The 21457-nt window shown below is 40.2% G+C and overlaps 1 protein-coding gene across 2 annotated transcripts in view; it reads right to left on the reverse strand.

The window, feature by feature from the left end:
- FAM169A (family with sequence similarity 169 member A) overlaps positions 1 to 21457 on the reverse strand; it is a 48919-nt gene that overhangs the window by 1325 nt on the left and 26137 nt on the right. For both annotated transcript variants that reach the window (XM_036408897.2, XM_036408900.2), the window contains 8 exons: positions 20833 to 21012; positions 17606 to 17734; positions 17014 to 17126; positions 14339 to 14378; positions 13441 to 13591; positions 7950 to 8106; positions 5230 to 5433; positions 10 to 2619 (listed from right to left, as the gene is read on the reverse strand). In XM_036408897.2, coding sequence (XP_036264790.1) covers positions 2068 to 2619; positions 5230 to 5433; positions 7950 to 8106; positions 13441 to 13591; positions 14339 to 14378; positions 17014 to 17126; positions 17606 to 17734; positions 20833 to 21012 — 1526 coding nt within the window. In that variant the 3' untranslated portion in view covers positions 10 to 2067. The remainder of the gene's footprint in view (positions 1 to 9; positions 2620 to 5229; positions 5434 to 7949; positions 8107 to 13440; positions 13592 to 14338; positions 14379 to 17013; positions 17127 to 17605; positions 17735 to 20832; positions 21013 to 21457) is intronic.

Here is a 21457-nt window from a genome sequence, read left to right on the forward strand (position 1 = left end):
CAAGACAACGTGTCCTATCTATAAGTGCCAAAATAACATTTTTTGCAAGACAACGTGTAACAAGTTTTCTTATGTACTGAACAAAAAGTTTCGAAATTGCCTAAAATTCACATCTTGTTTAAGAGTAAACCAAACAAGTTCAATAAGTTTATACTGTTAGTCCCTAGCAATCATACATGAATAACTATCCATTTCTTTTTGTGATCTCAGTAACCGTATTCACACATCAAGAGTTGTCAGTGCATTCAACCTTCTTAAATTCTACTTTTTTAAAGAAAGTATTTTAAAGAGAAAATGAATAATCCCAAGTAAAATAAGTGTTGAATTTTTATAATAAGAAATTTAAAGTGGAAAGGTTAAGAATAAGAACTCACTAAATCTTAATCTTTAGTTCCCTATTTGTGGTTTTAACAAATGTTTTTCATAAAACATATAAGACAAACATTTGATAGGGAATTCATAGTAATACTTTTTCTCTTTCACTTATTTGCTTTTTTTGAGAAAATAGCCAAAGTGCTGTAATTTTCATTTAGTGTGAAATCTGGCTTATCCCAACCAATAATTAAAGAAAATTTGGGGATACAAGTACTCAAAATTTTACAATGAATAGGAAGGTTTGCCATCTTGCTGCTTAAAGAACTTAGATCTTTCTAAAATACCAAGATCCCCCTGAAAAATGTAACAACATAACTTGACTGTGGACTAAAAAACATTTAACATCAATCCTTAGCATTATTTGTCAAATAATGACAAAAAACCCTAACTCTTTTTTTCATAAAGAACCAAGCCTGTTGTAGAAACAATCTTAAGTCTCAAAGCATTCTTCAACTGAAGTACCTTCAACTGAAGTACACATCTGAGTATACATAATTCTTCCAAAGAGCAGTATTGTTTCAAGATTCTATTTGGACCCTAAAAATAACCGTTTTGTTCATTTCTAAACAAATTACAAAAATTAACAATTGAGAGTTTTGTTTTTTAAGTTTTCCTGGGCAAAGGCCTTTGCTATGGCAACACAATGAACAGGCTGCTTATAACCTGTCCTCACAAAACAAATCAAGAACGAAAAGCAAGACTGAAGAAGAAAGCCTCCAATTTGATTTAAGCTCTGGAATCTAAAGCTCCTAGGCAGCCTTATTGCTATCATCCAGATCTAAGATTGTAGGGCACAGTTTCATACCTACCCAAAAATGATGCCAAGGGCATAAGCTGGCAGGCAGGCAGGCAAATCTTTTGACAGGATTCACTCCGTGAGTTAGGCAAGTAGATGAACGCTGAGAGGAATATAAATAAAATTCTAGAATAAGGGCAGTAGCAGGATTAAGGATAACTTAAGAAGGGACCTCTTCTAATTTATACATGTTAACTAGGTGAACAAAAGTATATTCCCCAGCTTTATGAGTACCTACATGCCCGTTAATCCCTGACACTACTGTTAATATTAGATGTTATAAGGAGTTGGAGAGTCTGTGCCTATTCAGAAAAGTCAAAGGAAGAAACTGCATCTATACAACAATGAAATAAGAGGCCAAAATACCGTCCTCATAAACCTTCCATCATAAATTTCTGGTATTTGTGCTCTCATTCAGTCGGAATTATTCTAATTTACTGCCATTTTTGTTTATGCATGCCTACATTTTTTTAAATGGTGATTAGTTTTGATATTTAAGCTAAAATTTCTAGAACACTCCCCAAGTTTACTATTTAAAACTCAAGTGTAAAAGATTTCTGTAATCCTCACAATGAAAAGCATCCTACTTCCCATTTTTTAAGTTTATATATCCTGAAATATTTAGGGTCAGATGGCCCCAATTACTAAAGAAAATACAGTATGATCTGGTTTCCCAAAGTTGAAACATGGTTAATAAAAATTAAACTATATTTACACAAAATAGCCTAAAAATTAAAACAATGATGAATCCTAAGTCCTAAGGAGGATTGAAAAATAACATCATAAATAAGCTCAAAGGGAAGTTCCAGAATTTTTGTCCTGTGCCCCTTGCTATTTATTACCGTATCTTAAAAACAATCACGTTACAAAGAAGAGGATTTGTGATCTGCATTTCTTCAGGTCAGCTTGGCTTTCTTCTTAGCGGGTCCTTTATATCCTTTGGCCTTTCTTCTTAAATTCCGCCTGTCTACAACAGGCACTTCCACTTCTATTTCCTCTGAGCTGCTATCCACTGTTTTTTCTATTGACTGTGTAAACTGATCCAGCTGCTCAGAAGATCCTTCCGACTGCTCCTCTGACTGGTTCTTCTGTCCTGCATTTGGTGCAAATGGCATATCTTCAAGTTCAACCTCGATCAAAGAACTCTGAGGAAGACCTGGAGACGTTTCCTGGGGCTCAGACACCCCCTCTTCAACCTGGTCTTCCAATGAGGGAGGAGTATTGGGTGACAAATTTTCAGAGATAGGTTCTTCAGAAAGTTCAGCTACCACAGAGTTTGGAAAACCACTGTCAGATCGTTCTTCATGTGGGATAGTGGCAACATTGTCTGAACTCACAAAATGTGCCTTCTTCCTTTGAACTTGTGGCAGTTTCTCTTCTGTGTGCCCCTTCCCATCATCAGATGGGCCTTCGTTTAATAACTCTTCTGAGTCAGTTACAAGTGAGGTCTAAAAAATAAAAACCTGGTGAGCAAACTTTTCCAACATAGTCCTTACACAAATTATTCTTAGAAACCAATATATAATGACACTAAACTACATTTTAAAGACTTCAGTATTCATTACTTAACCATGTGTACATATTCTTAGTACAAGTCAATTTCTTCAAAATTGTCTTTGATAATTTGCATACATTAAGTTCTTGCTTTAACAATATGATAAAAAGAATAATTTTAACTCAAAGAAGTACTTAAGATATTTTAAATTTCAGATCAAGATTTTTCAAAGCAATGATTCAGCTCAAAAGTTTTTATTTTCTTGGTGTTACTGGAGCCAGAATCAAGAGTCCCTTGGGACGTGACACTATGCCACCCCACTAAATTTGACTATGGTTTTGTTTAGATGACAGGTAAGGGCAATGGAAGTTATTTATCCGAGATGCTAATAAAATAATTATTTAGGGACGTGACACTATGCCACCCCACTAAATTTGACTATGGTTTTGTTTAGATGACAGGTAAGGGCAATGGAAGTTATTTATCCGAGATGCTAATAAAATAATCCTATACAACAGTTTTTTAACTTTATATTAAAATATTCAAAATAAAAAATTAAATTTCTTTTAAAATAGTCCAAGTTTTTCCCACGAATCTAATATGTTTCCCTAATTAAACAAATTAAAATGATCATGTAAGCAAATAGGTACTCAAATATTTGACAAAAAAAAATTTATCCATTTTTCTAAGCTTTTCCCTCTACAAAGTAAAACTCATTTTGTAAGAATGAGTCCTATATAATAAAAGACTAACATGCAAATTGACCATACCTCCACTACACCCACCAGCCATGCCCACCAGCCAATCAGAGCAAATATGCAAATAAACCCAACCAAGATGGCTGCAGCCACAGAGAGCAGGAGGGAGGCTTAGGTTTCCCCAGCAATGGAGGAATCCAAGCTTTCTACCTGTTCTTGCTAGCCAAGGCCTCCACTCAAGGGTACAAAGTTTCAATTACAGAAGGTAAATAAATTCCAACAGAAATGGCTGCCACCACAGAGCGAGCAGAAGGCTTCAATTATAGAAGATACATGAATCCCAGTTGCCAGGGCCTCCGCTTGGGTTGCTGGTGGGGCATGGCCGGCCTGCAAACCACAACAGGCCCCTGGTCCAGGCCTCCCATACTCCAAGGGAACCCCCACCCTGATCCAGGACACCTTTCAGGGCAAACCAGCTGGCCCCCACCATGCACCAGGCCTCTATCCTATCTAATAAAAGAGTAATATGCAGCCGAAACCAGTCTGGCTCAGTGGATAGAGCATCAGCCTGCGGACTGAGGGGTCCCAGGTTCGATTCCGGTCAAGGACATGTACCTTGGTTGCGGGCACAACCCTAGTGGGGGGTGTGCAAGAGGCAGCTGATCAATGACTCTCTCTCATTGATGTTTCTAGCTCTCTATCCCTCTCTCTTCCTCTCTGTAAAAAAAAAATCAATAAAATATTTTTTAAAAAATTTTTAAGAGTAATATGCAGATTGACCATCACTTCAACACACAAGATGGCTGTTCCCATGTGGTCAAAGATCCTGCCTCCATGTGGACACACGATGACCACAAGATGGCCAGCAGGGGAGGGCAGTTGGGAGGGACCAGGCCAGCAGAGGGGGGAAGTTTGGCGTGACCGGGCAAGCAGGGAAGGGCAGATGGGGGGACCAGGCTGGCAGAGAAGTGAAGTTGGGGCAACGGGGCCTGCAGGGAAGGGCAGTTGGGCAGGACGCAGGCCTCCAGAGGAGAGCAGTTTGGGGGGGAGGGGACCAGGCCTGCAGGGGAGGGTAGTTGGGGGGACCAGGCCTGCAGGGGAGGGTAGTTAGGGGTGACCAGGCCTGCAGGGGAGGGCTGTTAGGGGGAAACAGGCTGGCAGGGGAACAGTTAGGCATCAATCAGGCTGGCAGAGGAGTGGTTAGGGGGTGATCAGTCTGGCAGGCAGAAGCGATTAGGGGCAATCAGGAAGGAAGGCAGACAAGCGAGCAGTTGGGAGCCAGCAGTCCTGGATTATGAGAGGTCAGTCAGACATCCCCCAAGGCGTCTCAGATTGGAGAGGGTGCAGGCTGGGCTGAGGGCCAACCCCTCTTCATGCATGAATTTCGTACATTGGGCTTCTAGTTAGGTTATAAAGATTTTAATTTATGAAATATTACTGATTGCATCTCTGTAAAATACTAAATCTAATATAAAATTTAATTTTCCTAAAGGACTGTACATGTTAAAGGAGGAAAATATACATACTACACTGCCCCTGCCATGTCACCAACGCTGGACTATGTTAACTATAAAACATTAGGTTAGCTAGTCAGTTTTTTCAGTGGTTGGAGTGTCAGCCCACAGATTGAAGGGTTCAGGATTCAATTCTGGTTAAGGGCACAGCCTCAGTTGCAGGCTCAATTCCAGGGGCTCATGCAGGAGGCAACCAATCAATTTGTCTCTCTCACATCGATGTTTCTCTCTTTCTGTCTCTCCCCCCTCCCTCCTACTCTGTCTAAAAAGAATCAATGGAAAAAATATCCTCAGGTAAGGATTAATAAAAAAATAAAAAAAAATTAAAAAATTAGGTTATTTCCCTCTTACCTTATCCTGTGCAACAGCCTCAAGGGGTTTTGAAGATTCTACCACCGGTGGAACAAGATTTGTAGGGTCTTCATTGGAATTAAAAGACTGCAATTTTAATTCTTGATCTAAAACTTCACCAAGAGAGTCATTCTCTTCAGGTATAGGAGAGGTCTTAATAGTATCATCCATTACTTCACCATTCATAGGCTCTAATTCAAATTCCTACACAGAGGTGGAGGGGGATAAATCAGGACATAATTACTGGCTCACTTATTTGTCATGTAATGTGGATCCATTCTCAGTCCAGTGGGGCTTGACAGGGGACCTGAGGCTGTGCCCGCCCCTGCCTGGTGGGGCTTGATGGAGGACCTTAAGTCATGCCCCCCCCCCCCCCCCCCCGCCCCGTCTGGGCTGAGGGACCTCAGGCCACACCCCCCATCCTGGCGCTGGGCCAGAGGACCTGAGGCTATGCCCCCTGCCAGCGGGACTTGACAAGGGTGGAACTGGCTGGGTCTGGATCTAGCCTAATGGGTGGGGGGACAGCCAGGTCTGGGTCTCAGGTGACTTTGAGGTGCATGTGGGTGGGCGGGGACTTTACTCTGGGTGCCCCAGACTCTCACAGGAGGAAGGTTTTCATACACATTTTACTAACTTTCTTTCATCTCTGACACTTACATTATAGAGAAAGGGCAAGTAGCAATATTAAATTATTTCCTCTAATTAATCCCCTTTTAATGTGCACGAATTTCATGCACCTGCCACTAGTATAAGAATATACTCAAAATGGATTAAAGACTTAAATGTAAGACCCAAAACCATAAAACTATTATAAGAAAACATAGGCAGTAAAATACTGCACATTTTTCTTAGCAATGTGTTTTCTGATACATCTTCTTGGGTAAGGGAAATGAGAAAAAAATAAATGGGAGTACATTGAATTAAAAAGGTTTTGCACAGTAAGGGAAACTATCAAGAAAACAAAAAGAGAAACAACTGAATGGGAGAAGATATTTGACAGTGATATATCTGATAAGTGGTTAATATCCAAAACTTATAAAGAACACAGAAAACAACACCAGAAAAGCAAATAACCCAACTAAAAAGTAAGCAAAAGACCTGACTAGACACTTCTCCAGAGGACATACAGAAGGCCAATAGAGATGCCACCTCACACCTATCAAAAAAGTTATCAATAAATCAATAAACAACAAGTCTTAGAGAGCATGTGGGAAAAAAGGAACCTCATGCACTGTTGGTGGGAATGCAGATGGGCGCAACCACTATGCAAAACAGTGTGGATGTTCTCAAAAAATTAAAAATGAACCCTAGGCATTTTGGCTCTGTGATAGAGTGTTGGCCCACAGTCTGAAGGGTCATGGGTTCAATTCTGGCCAAGACATGTACCTTGGTTGCAGGCTCGATCCCCAGTCCTGATCAAGGCACATGCGAGAGGCAACCAAGTAACATGTCTCTGTAACTTCAATGTCTCAATCTCTCTCTCTCTCTCTCTCTCTCTCTCTCTCTCTCTCTCTCTCTCTCTCAAGCAACATGTCTCTGCAACTTCAATGTCTCAATCTCTCTCTCTCTCTCTCTCTCTCTCTCTCTCTCTCTCTCTCTCAAGCAACCTGTCTCTGTAACTTCAATGTCTCAATCTCTCTCTCTCTCTCTCAATCTCTCCTCTCCCCCCCCCCCCCCCCCCGCTTCCTTCCACTCTAAAAATCAATGGAAAAATATCCTCAGGTGAGAATTAACAAAACAAAAAATTAAAAGTGGAATTGACTTATGACCCAGGATTCCAATTCTGGGAATGTATCTGAAGAAACTTGAAACATTGATTTGAAAGAATATATGCACACCTACGTTCATTGCAGCATTATTTACAAGAGCCATGATATAGAAGCAACCCATTAGTCTCTTTTTAAAATATGTACTTTGTTTTCCAAATTTTCTACAAGAAAAAAAATTAAGAGTTTTTTTTTTTTAATTAGAGTTTCAAAAAATAGAGAAAGCTAAATTGGTGTAAGTTAAGAAAATAAAATTGGTAGTTTCACCAGTTTAGCTACTGGTTGGATTCAGCAAGCAGGTAAAAGATTTTTAAAGAAACTTCAGCACATATGAAAGAAGAAATAAGTAATCTGTAGAGAGAAGATTAAAAATATTAAAGAAAAAGGAAAGGAAATTAATAGAGAAGAAAAAAGATATGGATAAATATTTGAGGAACTAAAGAAATCAAGCCAGATACAGATTTTAGTCACAAAGGATTTTCCTGAATATTTTCTGGTGTTTTTTGTTTTTTGTTTTTAAATGAATTTAGTTATTTTAGCAGGAATTTGTAGTCATATATATTTTTCTGGGAAACTCATTCATATCCTCCTAACCAAAATAGGATTGCAATTAAAGACCTGTTGGACCTTAAAGCATTCTAACTGGTTCTATAAGGTAGATAAAGAAAGTTGAGCCGAAGCCGGTTTGGCTCAGTGGATAGAGCGTCAGCCTGCGGACTGAAGGGTCCCAGGTTTGATTCCAGTCAAGGGCATGTACCTTGGTTGCGGGCACATCCCCAGTAGTGGGTGTGCAGGAGGCAGCTGATCGATGATTCTCTTTCATCGATGTTTCTGACTCTCTGTCCCTCTCTCTTCCTCTCTGTAAAAAAATCAATAAAATATATTAAAAAAAAAAAAAAGAAAGTTAAGGTTTTGTATACTTCCATTCATTTTATTTATTAAGTGACCTCCCACCTTTTCACTATCTTGCTTCTCCAGATGTGACTGGGTTTCAGGTGCTGAATGAGCATCTTTATCACTATTTCCGTTGTCAAATTCTATCACATTCTGTACATGTTCTTCTTTCGGTAATTCTTCTGAGCTCTCTGATATGCGTGGAGTAGACTCCAACCTAAAAAAAAAAAAAGAAAGAAAGAGAGAAAGAAAGAAAACCATTCTTACATGCTTTCTTAAGGATGAATATGAATTTCAGAAATCTGTTGATAAAGTAATACTTTAAAGAATCAACTAAGTGTTGTTCAGTCAACAATTTCAAATTTTACAGGTCCAAGACCAACCTTTTCATCCTATAAATTGATTCTCCTTCCTATCTTGTTCTCCAATTCAATTAATAACATCAACATCTTTTCAAACATGTAAACGAGACCTTCCCTTTATTCATATCTGATAATATCTTATTCTATTAAAGTAAACATACATCCTAGTATACCTGGGACCATAGCGTTTAAGGCTTTTATCCCAGCATTAGCATATTATAATGTCTCTTTCTCAAAAATATCAGTTCGTACCATATTGATATTGTTTAGTTCTACTTCCGAAATGCCTTTCAAACATATCCCTAACTTACTATTACCATTTTCAAGCCCCAATTCTCTCTGGAGAATTCTCACAGTAACTTCTCCCAACTCATCTTTTCTAGATATATAGATAATAGATAAGTAGATAGATAGATAGATAGACAGACAGACAGACAGATAGACAAGGAGGTTGGGGAAAATAGTGATGTAAAAGAAATATCAATCAGTTGCCTCTCATTCACACCTCAACCAATATTGTACCTACAACCTGGGCATGTGCCCTGACTAGGAATCAAACCGGCAACGTTTCAGAGCTCAGAACAACACTAAACCAATTTAGACGCACCAACCAGGGCACCCAATTCATCTTAATACTTATTCTTTAGTAAGGTTTTCAGAGCTGTGTTTCTCATATACATATCTGTACCTGTGACAGCCCCACTCAGAAAACTGGTAGTTTTCTATGGCTAGAGAATCCTATATAATAAAAGAGAAACATGTAAATTGATCGTACCTCCGCTACGCTCACCAAACAGGAGTATGCAAATTAACCCAACAAAGATGGTGAGTTATTTTGAATACTCAGGCACTGAGCGGCCAGAGTCCCAGAACGTCCCAGCCACCCCAGGCCTACAGGTGCAGACACCAAGCGGCTGAGGGTGGGGCGGGAACATCCCCGCGTCACCATGGCGACGTGGCAGATATTCCCGCCCCCCCGAATGCTTGTACTTGTGCCCTTGCCAAGCAGCAGCCCAGGTCTACGCCCCCAGCCCAGCATGGCCTAGGATCTCCACACGCCTCCAAGACCAGCGCCCACAACACGGGACTGGCTGGCGGCCTCAGGGGCGTGTGGAGGCTGGGCAGTGCCACACAATGGCCGGGGATCTCCGCATGCTCCCAAGCCGGGCACCCGTGACGTGAGGCTGGCCGCCAGCCTCAGAAGCATGCCCCCTCACACACAGGGCGGCAGGGACACACCCCTAGCCCAGTGGACACAATGCAGAGGGTCCTCTGTACATGAGCTGCAGAGGAAATACCTTTTCTTTTTTTCTTTTTTTTAATATATTTTATTAATTTTTTTTACAGAGAAAAGGAAAAGGGATAGACAGTTGGAAACATCATTGAGAGAAAAACATCAGCTGCCTCCTGAACACTCCCCACTGGGGATGTGCCCCCAACACGCCCTTAACAGGAATCAAACCTGGGACCCTTCAGTCTGCAGGCCGACATTCTATCCACTGAGCCAAACCAGTTTGAGCATAAACACCTTTTCTGACCGCTCATTGGGTAAACTCCCTGTAAGCTGCCACTTGCAGTGTTCTTGATAACTTGGGTAATAAGAATCTAAGAAGGTGATCTAGGGTTTTTCCACCACACTCCTGAAGGAAAAAATGAAGGTTTGCTGCTGGAGAGGCTAAGAAATATCATATCCTGCCCTAGCAGGTTTGGCTCAGTGGATAGAGCCTCAGCCTGCCGCCCACAGGGTCAGGGTTCGATTCTGATCAAGGGCGTGTAACCTAGGTTACAGGCTCCTCCCTGGCCCGGGCCCAGGCCAGGGCTCATGCAGGAGGCAACCAATCAAAGTGTCCCTCTCACATTAATATTTCTCTTTCCCTCTCTCTTCCACACTCCCTAAAAACCAATGGAAACATATCCTTAGGTGAGGATAAAAAAGAAAGAAATGTCATATCTTATGAAAGACACATCTTGAAAATGCCTAAAGAAAGCTGTCATGTTTTCATGGTGAAGGGACTGGAGTCTGTGTTGATGAGAACACCTTGGCAGCTATAGCAGCAGGGTGAGGGGGCTGGCGCCTTCCCCTGATCAGCCCAATTGCCTCCCACAGAGGGAGGCCAGACTGCAGCTTAGGCCTGCTCCCACAGTAGGACATCCCCTGAGGGCTCCCAGTCTGTGCAAGGGGGCAGGCTGGGCTGAGGGAACTGCCTCCTCTGTGCACAAATTTTGTGCACCAGGCCACTAGTAAGGTATATCTCCCTTTAAAGTCTAACAAGACCAGACCCTTATATTCTTACCTCCTACTGGTTACTACTGTAACAATGAGAAATTGTAACTCACCCCACCATTCTTCTTGACCCTGCTTCTGTAAATGCTGATTCTGACTAATGTTAGCTTATAGATGAACAGCATCCTATACAATTAAGAGGTAATATGCAAATTGACAATCACGCCCTAGCACAAGATGGCCACCACATGTGGCCAGAGGATGGCTGCCACAAGATGGCTGGTAGGGGAGGGCAGTTGGGGGGACCAGGCCTGCAGGAGAGGGCAGTTGGGGGCAACCAGGCCAGCCAGGGAAGACAGTTGGGGGCAATTGGGCTGGCAGGGGAGCAGTTAGGCGTTGATCAGGCTAGCAGGCAGGCAAGAGTGGTTAGGGGGTGATCAGGCTGGCAGGCAGAAGCAGTTAGGGACAATCAGGCATGCAGGCAGGCAAGCAGTTGGTAGCCAGGAGTCCTGGATTGTGAGTGGGATGTCCGACTGCCAGTTTAGGCCTGATCCCTATGGGCAGTCGGAAATCCCCCAAGGAGTCCCAGATTGGAGAGGGTGCAGGATGGGCTGAGGGACTCCCCGCTAACCCCATGCATTAATTTCATGCACTGGGCCTCTAGTGTTTGCATAAGAATCCTAGAAACTAAATTCAAAAGATGCACACTCTGACCTTCAGTCATCCTAGTTCTGAAAAACTTGCTAATATTTAACCACAGAACCAGGATGATGCAGAACAAGAATGATGAAGACCAGGGTGATACACACCAGACCATCACTTCACCAGTTTTGAGATCCTTATAGGAATGGACTAGCCTGCATATAGAGAATTACTCAACTTCCTCATCATGATTTCTTTGTTCTGCTTCCCCTGTTCCTCCTTATAAAAACCTCTGTCTGCACTGAGACGCTGAGAAGGGCTCTTGACAAAGAGTCCCCTCTCTTCTCAGGTGACTACCACTTGAATAAACCTCTTTCCTTTTCATCAGAATGTGTCTCACAAGTCTGGCTTCTGTGGCAGCAGGCAGTTGAAACCTGGTTTCAGTAACACTACCATTTACCTTATATATCCTTATCAGCATTCCCTTAGTTTTGTAGCTTTGTTTGTGTTATTCCTGTAGTCTAGATCTGTACAATGCAATACAGTAGCCATAAGACACATGTTACTATTTATGTTAATTAAAAGTAAATGAAATGGAAAAATTCAATTCCTCAGTAGCACTAGCCATACTTCAAGTGCTCAAATGGCTGCCATACTGGACAGGGCAGACAGAGGACATTTCCTTCATTACAGGAAGTTCTTTGGACATCCATGGTATAGAGCCAGGCTCAGCAAACTTTTCCTTTATGTTTTGTGGGCCACATGATCTCTAAATAACTACTCAACTCTGCCACTTAACTCAAAAGCAATCATAAAAACATGTAAACTAATGGATGTGTTACAATAAAGTTTTATTTACAACGGTTGGCGAGCCAGATTGGACCTACGGACCATAGTTTGTGAACCCTTGGGCTAGAATTTCTTGTTAAGTCACCACTTATTTCTGAAGCCCTGACCCAAATACCAAATGTCTCCATCCCCTCAATTTAGAGTCAGTCACGCTCTCCTATGCATCACAGCAATTTGCATTTCTATTATTATACCATCACCATCTATTTTGCAATGCTCTTCACCTGTGCCACAAACAGACACATGTATAAGAAACCACTAGGTATTCTTCAAGGGCAAAGATAAAATTATGTTCTTTGTAGTGTCTAAAGCATTCAAGTATATAGCCTTACTGGTTTTTATGAAAAGCAAACTGAATTCCCTATCATTCTGAGATGTTCAATTTAAAATACATTGTTACATTTCCTTCTAAAAAGTGTATTACATCAAAATGTGGCTCAGTGAGAAAACCAGAATTATCTAAACTCTTATTCTATTGAAAAATTACTCAATTTAAATACCTATTTATATTGCCTTTAACATGAATTTCTTACTAAAATAAAACATTTACATACTGACACAATTATACAAATGAAAAATTATTTACATAATAAAATTAGTATAAATACAAAATTTTCTACATGAGTAAAATAATTTCATAGCTAAAACGGCAAAACTATGAATGGTTGATTCAGGAACAGTTGGTAGGACTAGTAGGGAAGAAGTGTAGATTTAATATAAAGTTAAGAATCTTGTTTTCTTAAGATTCAAAGGAAAATAGAGGGAAAGTTTTGTTTGTTTGTTTGTTTTAATATATTTTATTAATTTTTTATGGAGAGGAAGGGAGAGAGATAGAGAGCTAGAAACGTCGATGAGAGAGAAACATTGACCACTGCCTCTTGCACACCCCCTACCGGGGATGCGCCCACAACCAAGGTACATGCCCTTGACCAGAATCGAACCCGGGATCTTTCAGTCCGCAGACCAATGCTCTACCACTGAGCCAAACCGGTTTCGGCTAGAGGGAAAGTTTTGACCCAAGTGTTCTGTTGATTAAGAGGAGCTTACTGCATCATTACAATTACCACTAATTTATGTTATATCCAATATCCCAGTGAAATGAATCCGTTATAATGTAAAATTGAGGGTTTTTTAAATTGACCACACCTCAGCATTACTAAAAATTACAGCTACTGCCAAATTCAAAGTTGGTGATAATGACGCATTTGGGATAACCAATAGAATATTCTCCTGGACTTCCATGCCTATGAGACTAACTTATTAGTTTATTCTATCCTCTTACTAGCACATTCTCCCTATAGCGTTGTCAAAGTGACATCACTGGTAAGTGTTACCAATTATCTTGTAGAAAAATTCAAATACCAACTCCTATACCAAGGTCATTTGCTACATGAACAATATACTACTACTAAATATTAATAATGTGAAAATAAGAATAAACAAAATAATGAGGGTAAAATAAACAATACTTTACTTAATTCCTGAAGCTGTGGGTGAAGTCTGGGGTATCTTTTCATCTTCCCCTGGAGGACTACTAAATTCAGAATGCTGAAACCGCTTTTCAACCTTGGGCCGCTTCAGATTACTACTTCGAGTACGAGTGGAAACTGGTGTCTTATCATGACCTAAGAAAATAGCAGACACGCAAGAACTACGCTAGTTTACATAAATCCCCACCATTACACACTTCCTTTCTCTCACATCAGATTTTGCAATATTCATTCCTCACATTTCCATGTTATCTTGAGCTTTACAAAGTGTTTTTTTTCATTTTCACTTATATTCTCTCCCAATAATCTCTGTCAACCTTATGACATAGTGTAATTTTAATATATTCTCCCTAAATGATACAGGGAAAAATATTGGGTTTAATATTAAAATAAAACATTAGTTGCACTGCGTAAGTGGGAAGATTAGATTTTTCTACTTTTCCTGGTTTTATGAAATCTGACCAAACTAAATGAATCTGAATATGACTGGTGAATTTGGACTGCAATATAATAGAAATGGAGCTTGTTAAATCTTGGGAAATAAGGCAGATGTTACTATTCGTATTTTACAGAAAGAAAATGAGGAAGAGAGGTACCGTAGCTCACTCTGTTCACACAGCAAAATCAGTGGTAGTGGTGGCATTAGAACAGTGGTTGGCAAACTATGGCTTGCAAGCCGCGGTTTGCCTCTCTGTTGACTAATGAGTTTGCTGACCACTGCATTAGAACCCAGAACTAAACTTTAGAGCTGGGTAAGTCTTTACTTGTTTGCTTTTGCAGGCGCGCGCGTGCGCGCACACACACACACACACACACACACACACACACACACTAATTCCAAGTATTTCAAATATGTTCTAATAGATCAGCTGAATTTCTTACCTTCAGAAGTGCTTGCAACAGCATCTTTTAGAGAATCAACCTAAAATAGAGATACAGATTAAAACCAAATGCTTTAGATTATTTTTTCTCCCTGTGGATCTACTTTATTCAGTGTCAAAGAAAATCTTTTAAAACATTTTTCAAATAGCACTTTTTGTACTCACTATTCATCAATTAAAACGTATTTAAGAAATAAAAAGGCTATGTTACAGCCCAGATTATTATGAGGCTAAGAATTTATCAAGCCATCTCATGTCTTGTAAACACTGGAGTTTCCAGTATTCTGTCTTCAGCAACATTCTCTTTTCAATCCATGCATTCCCTTTGCCATTTTATCTACTATCTTCACTTCAACATTTACTAGTATATACAAGTTAATTCCAACTTCCAAAGCTCTATTTCTAATTAAATATCCCCCTAGTGGATGTTCCATCTAATTTCACATCCAACCTGTCTCAAACGGAACAATATCATTTTAATAATCTTTTCCCAATAGTATTCCCTATCTTAGTTCAGTGACAGTAACAATTCTGTCAAACCAGAATGGCTGTGAGACAGTAATGACTTCTTCCTGTCCCTCAATCAACCACAAAGCCAGTCAATTCTGACTTTCAGAATCTCTCAACCGCCCTCTCTTTTGTATTGCCAATGCTTTTTAGTTCAGGCCTTTCTCATCTTCATCATGAACTGTGCCAATAGCCTCCTCACTGGCCTCCCTCACTCCAGCCACATGCCTCATAATCCTCTCCACCTGATGACAGTGATGCTTCCCATCTGCAAGTTGTGCTACTCCTTTACATTTCAAAAAATAAAATAAAATTTAATAGTTTATCACTACCTACAATACAAACACAACATGCCATTTTCTTCCACCTCTGTGTTTTATACATGCTGTCCCTTATAATTCCTAACACAGAGCTCCCACCTACCTTTTAATGGTCATTTCAGCTCAGGTACTACTTCACCGATTCCAGTCCCTGCACAGAATTCGTCATATATACTCTTTTATGTACCTGTAATCACTTGCTGTATGTGAGCTCTATTAAGGCAATTATTATCCTACTAGAGGCCCAGTGCATGAAATTCGTGCACGTTGTCCCTCAGCCCAGCTTGCATCCTCTCCAATCTGGACCCTTCGGGGGATGTCCAACTGTGTGATCGGGCCTAAACCGACAGTCGGAAATCCCTTTTGCAATCCAGGACCACAGGCTCCTAACTGCTCACCTGCCTGCTTGCCTGATCGCTCGTAACCACTCTGCCTATCAGTCTAATCAATCCCAACTGCCCCCACCCCCACCAGCCTACTTGCCCCCGACTACCTCCCCGCCGGCATGCTCACCCCCAACTGCCCCCCCTCCCACTGGCCTGATTGCCCCCATCTGCAACCCCCATCAGCCTGGTCGTCCTCACCTGCTCCCACCTGCAGGCCTGCTGATCCCAATATTACCCCCTGCCGGCCTGCTCACCCCTACCTGTCCCCCCCTGCTAGCCTGCTCGCCCTCAACTTCCCCCCCGCAGACCTGATATCCCCCAACTGCCCCCCCATGGACCTGATATCCCCCAACTGCCCCCGCCAGCAGACCTGATATCCCCCAACTGCCCTCCCCACCTGCCAGCCTGCTTGCCCCCAACTGCCCCCCCCTCGAACCTGATATCCCCCAACTATCCCATCCTACTCGCCTGCTCACCCCCAATTGCTGCACGCCTCCCTTCCACCCCCAGCCTGATTGCCTCTAACTGCCTCTGCCTCGGCCCTGCCATCATGGCTTTGTCTGGAAGGACATTGGGAAGGACTCCCGGTCTAATTAGCATATTACCCTTTTATTAGTACAGGTAGTATAATTGTCCACGTATCTGTTCCAAGAGTGGACCATTTACTTGTCCTAGGCTTAACAGACCCATAATTTGTATGCCAGCACTTGCCAAGGTACCCACTTTACTGCAAGAGGGCTCAGGCCGGGCTGAGGGACAACCCCCCTCCCCCTCCCAGTGCACAAATGTTGTGCACCAGGCCTCTAGTTACATTATAAATGTAAAACTTAATATGTTAAGAAAGTAAATGATGGCATCTATAACAATAATCTTCTATAATAATAAAAAGGTAATATGCTAATTAGACCAGACAGCCGAATGACCTTCCAGACGACCTCTGGGACAAAGCAGGGCTGCAAGGGCCGAGGCAAGACACCGTGGCTGCCAGGGCTGAGCCTCTTGCAAGAATTTCGTGCATCGAGCCTCTAGTTTACATATAATAGGCTAGTGTGCTGCTGCTTAACAATCGTATTTAAAAATAGTAATACCGTGAAAAACGCTTAAAATGTTATGTTATGCACCCTGGTACCCTCCAAAAAAATTGTTATGTTAGTGAGAAAAGCAGTTAGAATTAACATAAAACAAAATAAAATGTATGCAGATACATGTATATTATATGCAAGATATTAACAGTTGCTATCTCTGTTTATTTTCTTCTACATTATTGTATGTGAATTCCAAATTATTTTTCAAAGAAAAATTAAATCCTTAGTAACCAATTAAATGATGCCAGAAAACTAATACAGTAGAAATTACATAAGTCTGTTGAATGAACAAAAACATTTAAAAAATTAAATATTCACTGAATCTATTTTAAAAAAACAAAAAATATTCCCTATAATATATATATACAGTGTACCTACAGTTAGCTGCATCTCACTAGACGGACCGTCTTCAGTTCCTGCTTCATATTCGGGAACAGATACAAGACCATATTCTCCAGATGTGGTTCTTTTAGCTTCATTTGGAGAAACTACTGTGTGCAGAAGAATTTTACAATTGTAACCCAATCCAGTATTTGGTTTTAACAACATTGCTTTGACTTTCACAAGAGCCCTATGGAGCAGCACGAATATAAGAGTGTTGGAAATCTAGGTGTAGGATATCCCCTTCACCTATACCTTTCAATAAAACCTTACAATTATAAAGCGTCTTAAATAATCATCTGTATTTTGTGACTTTAAGAAGAGACACAGGAGACTGTGGACTATCTTTGATCTCCTGATGCCTATTCTATACTGTCTCGGTATCTCTGTGGATTTCTTACACACCAATTATTACAGTCTGCTACACTATTCTTAATAACTCGAATGTTAATATTAATACATAACAAAAAAAATCATACTTTAGGAAAGAGCAATCACATCCCAGCATACCACTGGAGTGTAAGATACCATCACATCAAGCACTGCTATTTTTAAGTGGGAGATGCGTTCAAACTAAAAGCATTCTTACCTGTAAGTCTAAGTGTTTCTCTCTGTAATGCTCTGGTGACAGGTATTCTCTGGTACCATTGTCCAACACCTTCAACTTCCCAAAGGAGTTCATGGTCTCCTGGATACTTTTCACAGTATTGTTTGCAAGCTGAAAAACACATTTAGAATTTTCTAGAAATCCCAAATATCAATTATTTTAGAAAACAGAAAGATAGGAAGCTGCCAATTCACGTAATGGGCTAGCACAACTTTTTTATAGCAAAACAACAAGCCAACTCTAAAAAATTATACAGTCGTCTCATTTACATAAAAATTCTAAATGAAATTCCATATTAAAATTTTAATGTGCCCAAACTGGTTTGGCTCAGTGGTAGAGTGTCGGTCTGTGGACTGAAAGGTCCCGGGTTCGATTCCGGTCAAGGTCATGTACCCTGGTTGCGGGCACCCCGGTAGGGGGTGTGCAAGAGGCGGCTGGTCAATGTTTCTCTCTCATAGACATTTCAAGCTCTTTATCTCTCTCCCTTCCTCTCTGTAAAAAATCAATAAAATATATATTTTTTAAAATGACTTTCATATAATGTCACATTAAAAAAAAAGTTTTAATGTGATCAAGCAATAAAAATTTAAATACAAGTTGTGTTTTATCTTTAAAAAGAAAATTATTAAATTTTATTACAGGACATAAAAGAAAAATTAAATAAAAGGATTGTTAAATTTAATAGTATAAAAACACCAATTATCTCCATATTATTTTGTAAACTTGATGCAATCCTAAACAAAATACCAACAGAGTTTCTTTTTAATGGAACTTTACAAAATTTGGTCCCAAATTCAAAATGAAAGAACAAAGAGTAAGTATTAAGGGATTTTTCCTATAGCACTCCTCCCCAAATTTAGTAGAGCAATCATCTATGTCAAATTATCAAAGGGTATACAAGGGCTCATTCCGTTCACATGTATGGGTCTAGAGAAAAACTATAATTCAAAATGGGGATACAACATTTCTAGATTTTTAATATTAAAGAGAGAGAGTAAGCCTAGAAAATATATTTTTAGAGAAAATAAGCATCTAACGGTAAATTATATTTTAAAAGTTTTCAAATTACTTTCCAGGATTAAATCTTACTACATTATGAAAAAATAGTTATTTGGGCTTTATACAAATGCAAATATAAATCCACTAATAAGTATTTACCTTACTTTTTATGCTTTCTTATATGTCTGAGCTTTTTTCCTTCCTCCCTCCCTCCCTCCCTTCCTCCCTCCCTCCCTCCCTCCCTTCCTTCCTTCTTTTTTTAATTTAAAAGCTACCACAAGTGGTCAAATAATATAGACATTTCTCCAAAAAAGACATACAAAGGTCCAATAAGACATGAAAAAATGTTCAACATCAAATGCAAACCAAAACTACTAGAAGTCATTTCACACCTACTCAGATGACTACTATAAAAAAGGCAGATGAGCCCTAGCTGATTAGGCTCAGTGGAAAGAGCATTGGCCTGAGGATTAAAGGGTCCCGGTTTCAATTCCGGTCAAGGGCACATGCCTGGGTTGTGGCCTCAATCCCCAGTAGAGGGGGGGTGCAGGAGGCAACCAGTCAATTGATGATGGATAAACAAAATGTGGTATATCATACAGTGAAACATTATTTAGGTAACAAAAGGAATTAAGCGCCGAAACCAGTTTGGCTCAATGGATAGAGCGTCAGCTTGGGGACTGAAAGGTCCCAGGTTTGATTCCGGTCAAGGGCATGTACCTTGGTTGCAGGCATATCCCCAGTAGGCGGTGTGCAAGAGGCAGCTGATCGATGACTCACTCTCATCGATGTTTCTAACTCTCTATCTCTCTCCCTTCCTCTCTGTACAAAATCAATAATATATATATATATATATATATATATATATATATATATATATATATATATATATATAAAACTTTAAAAAAAAATTAAGCACTGATTCATACTACAGCATAGATGAATCTTGAAAACATTTGTGCAAAATAAAAGAAGCCAGACACAAAGGACTTATATATTCACTAGAGGCTCAATGGGCCTTCCTTCCCCGGCTGCCAGCAGGCACCCCACACCTGGGCTTCCCTCGCAGTCCCAGCTTCGTTTAGAAGGATGTCCGGAAGGACATCTGGTCTAATTAGCATATTAAGCTTTTATTATTATAGAAGATATCACATGATTCCATTTATATGAAATGTCTAGAATAGGTAAATCCAAAAAGACAGAAAATAGATTAGTGGTTACTAGGTAATGGAGAAATGGGGGGATGGATGGTGACTGGGTTTGATTACTGGTCAAGAGCACATGCCTAGGTTGGAGGTTCAATCCCCAGCCTCCATTGGGGTGCATGCAGGAATCCATGTGTCTCTCTCACATCAGTGTTTCTCCTACTCTTACTCTCCCTCTCTTTCTCTCTCTCTCTCCTCTCCCTTTCCACCCTCCCTTCTTCCACTCTCTCTAAAAATCAATGTAAAAAATATCCTCGGGTGAGGATTAACATTTTAAAAAGATGAATTTTATGGTATATAAATTAAAGCTCTATCTGACCATGTGGCTTAGTGGTTGAGTGTTGACATATGAACCAGGAAGTCATGGTTCCATTCCCGGTGAGGGCACATGCCCAGGTTGTGGGCTTGATCCTCAGTAGGGGGTGTGCAGGAGGCAGCTGATCAATGATTCTCTCTCATCGTTGATGTTTCTATCTCTCTCTCCCTCTCCCTTCCTTTTAGAAACCAATACAAAAAAAGTACTTAAAATAAAAACAAAAGTTTTTAAAATTAAAGCTCATATCTTTAAAAAAAAAAAACACAAAAAAAACCAAACTGCCATTACCCCCCCATCCTCACCAAAAACACACACAAAAAACAACACCACAGATAATGTGAGATAAGGACACTTTGCAGAATTAAGCCCTAAGCCAGTGGTCGGCAAAGCCAACAGAGCCAAATACCAACAGGACAACAATTGAAATTTCTTTTGAGAGCCAATTTTAAACTTAAACTTCTTCTAACGCCTCTTCTTCAAAACAGACTCGCCCAAATGGTGGTATTTTGTGGAAGAGCCACACTCAAAGGGCCAAAGAGCCGCATGTGGCTTGAGAGCCACAGTTTGCCTACCACAGCACTAGGGTATCAAAGAATCAAATTTTATTTAATATTGTTATATGCACATTTATAATATTCTGCAGAAACTAGTCAGAGACAAGTTTAACATTTTTCACGTATTCCATTTACCTTCGTACATTATAGAGGTCAGTGGGTACCGTAAGCCAAGTAGATCTTCTGTAAAGGAATCAACAAAGTCCTCCAGCATATGAAGCTCAAAATCTCTGCCTCGATATTTTTTTCTTATAAACATTGTATCAAGAACTGGCAGTTGGTAGCTTTGGGTAAGAAGTGAGGCACATATGCTTCCTGCAATCATAAGAACAGAAAGCCAACAATTTTTTACATTGAAAGATCTTTTATGTATATACTTTTAGAAAACATGAGGTAACTGTCTGGGTTTTTCAGTGGATAAAAAAGGAGTGCTATCCCAAAAAGTTTCCTCTATCCCTTTTATGGCCAATCCCTCCCTCCTGGGTCTCTGTTTGATTTCTGCCCCTACAAATTTGCTTTTACTTTTCTAGAATAACATAAATGGAATCACATAGTATGTTTTCTTAGTGCCTGGTTTCTTTTTCCCAACAAAATGATTCTGAAATCTAGTACATGCTATGTCTATCAGTACTTAATGGTATGCATGATATGGGTTAACTGAAATACATTTATCTATTTACAATTTTTAAAATTTATTTTTGTTGTTGAGGTTATTACAGATGTCCCACATTTTCTCTCCTTTTGCCTACCTTGGCCTGGC

The sequence above is a fragment of the Pipistrellus kuhlii genome, unplaced genomic scaffold (genome assembly GCF_014108245.1).
Source record: "Pipistrellus kuhlii isolate mPipKuh1 unplaced genomic scaffold, mPipKuh1.p scaffold_m20_p_4, whole genome shotgun sequence".
NCBI lineage: Eukaryota > Metazoa > Chordata > Mammalia > Chiroptera > Vespertilionidae > Pipistrellus > Pipistrellus kuhlii.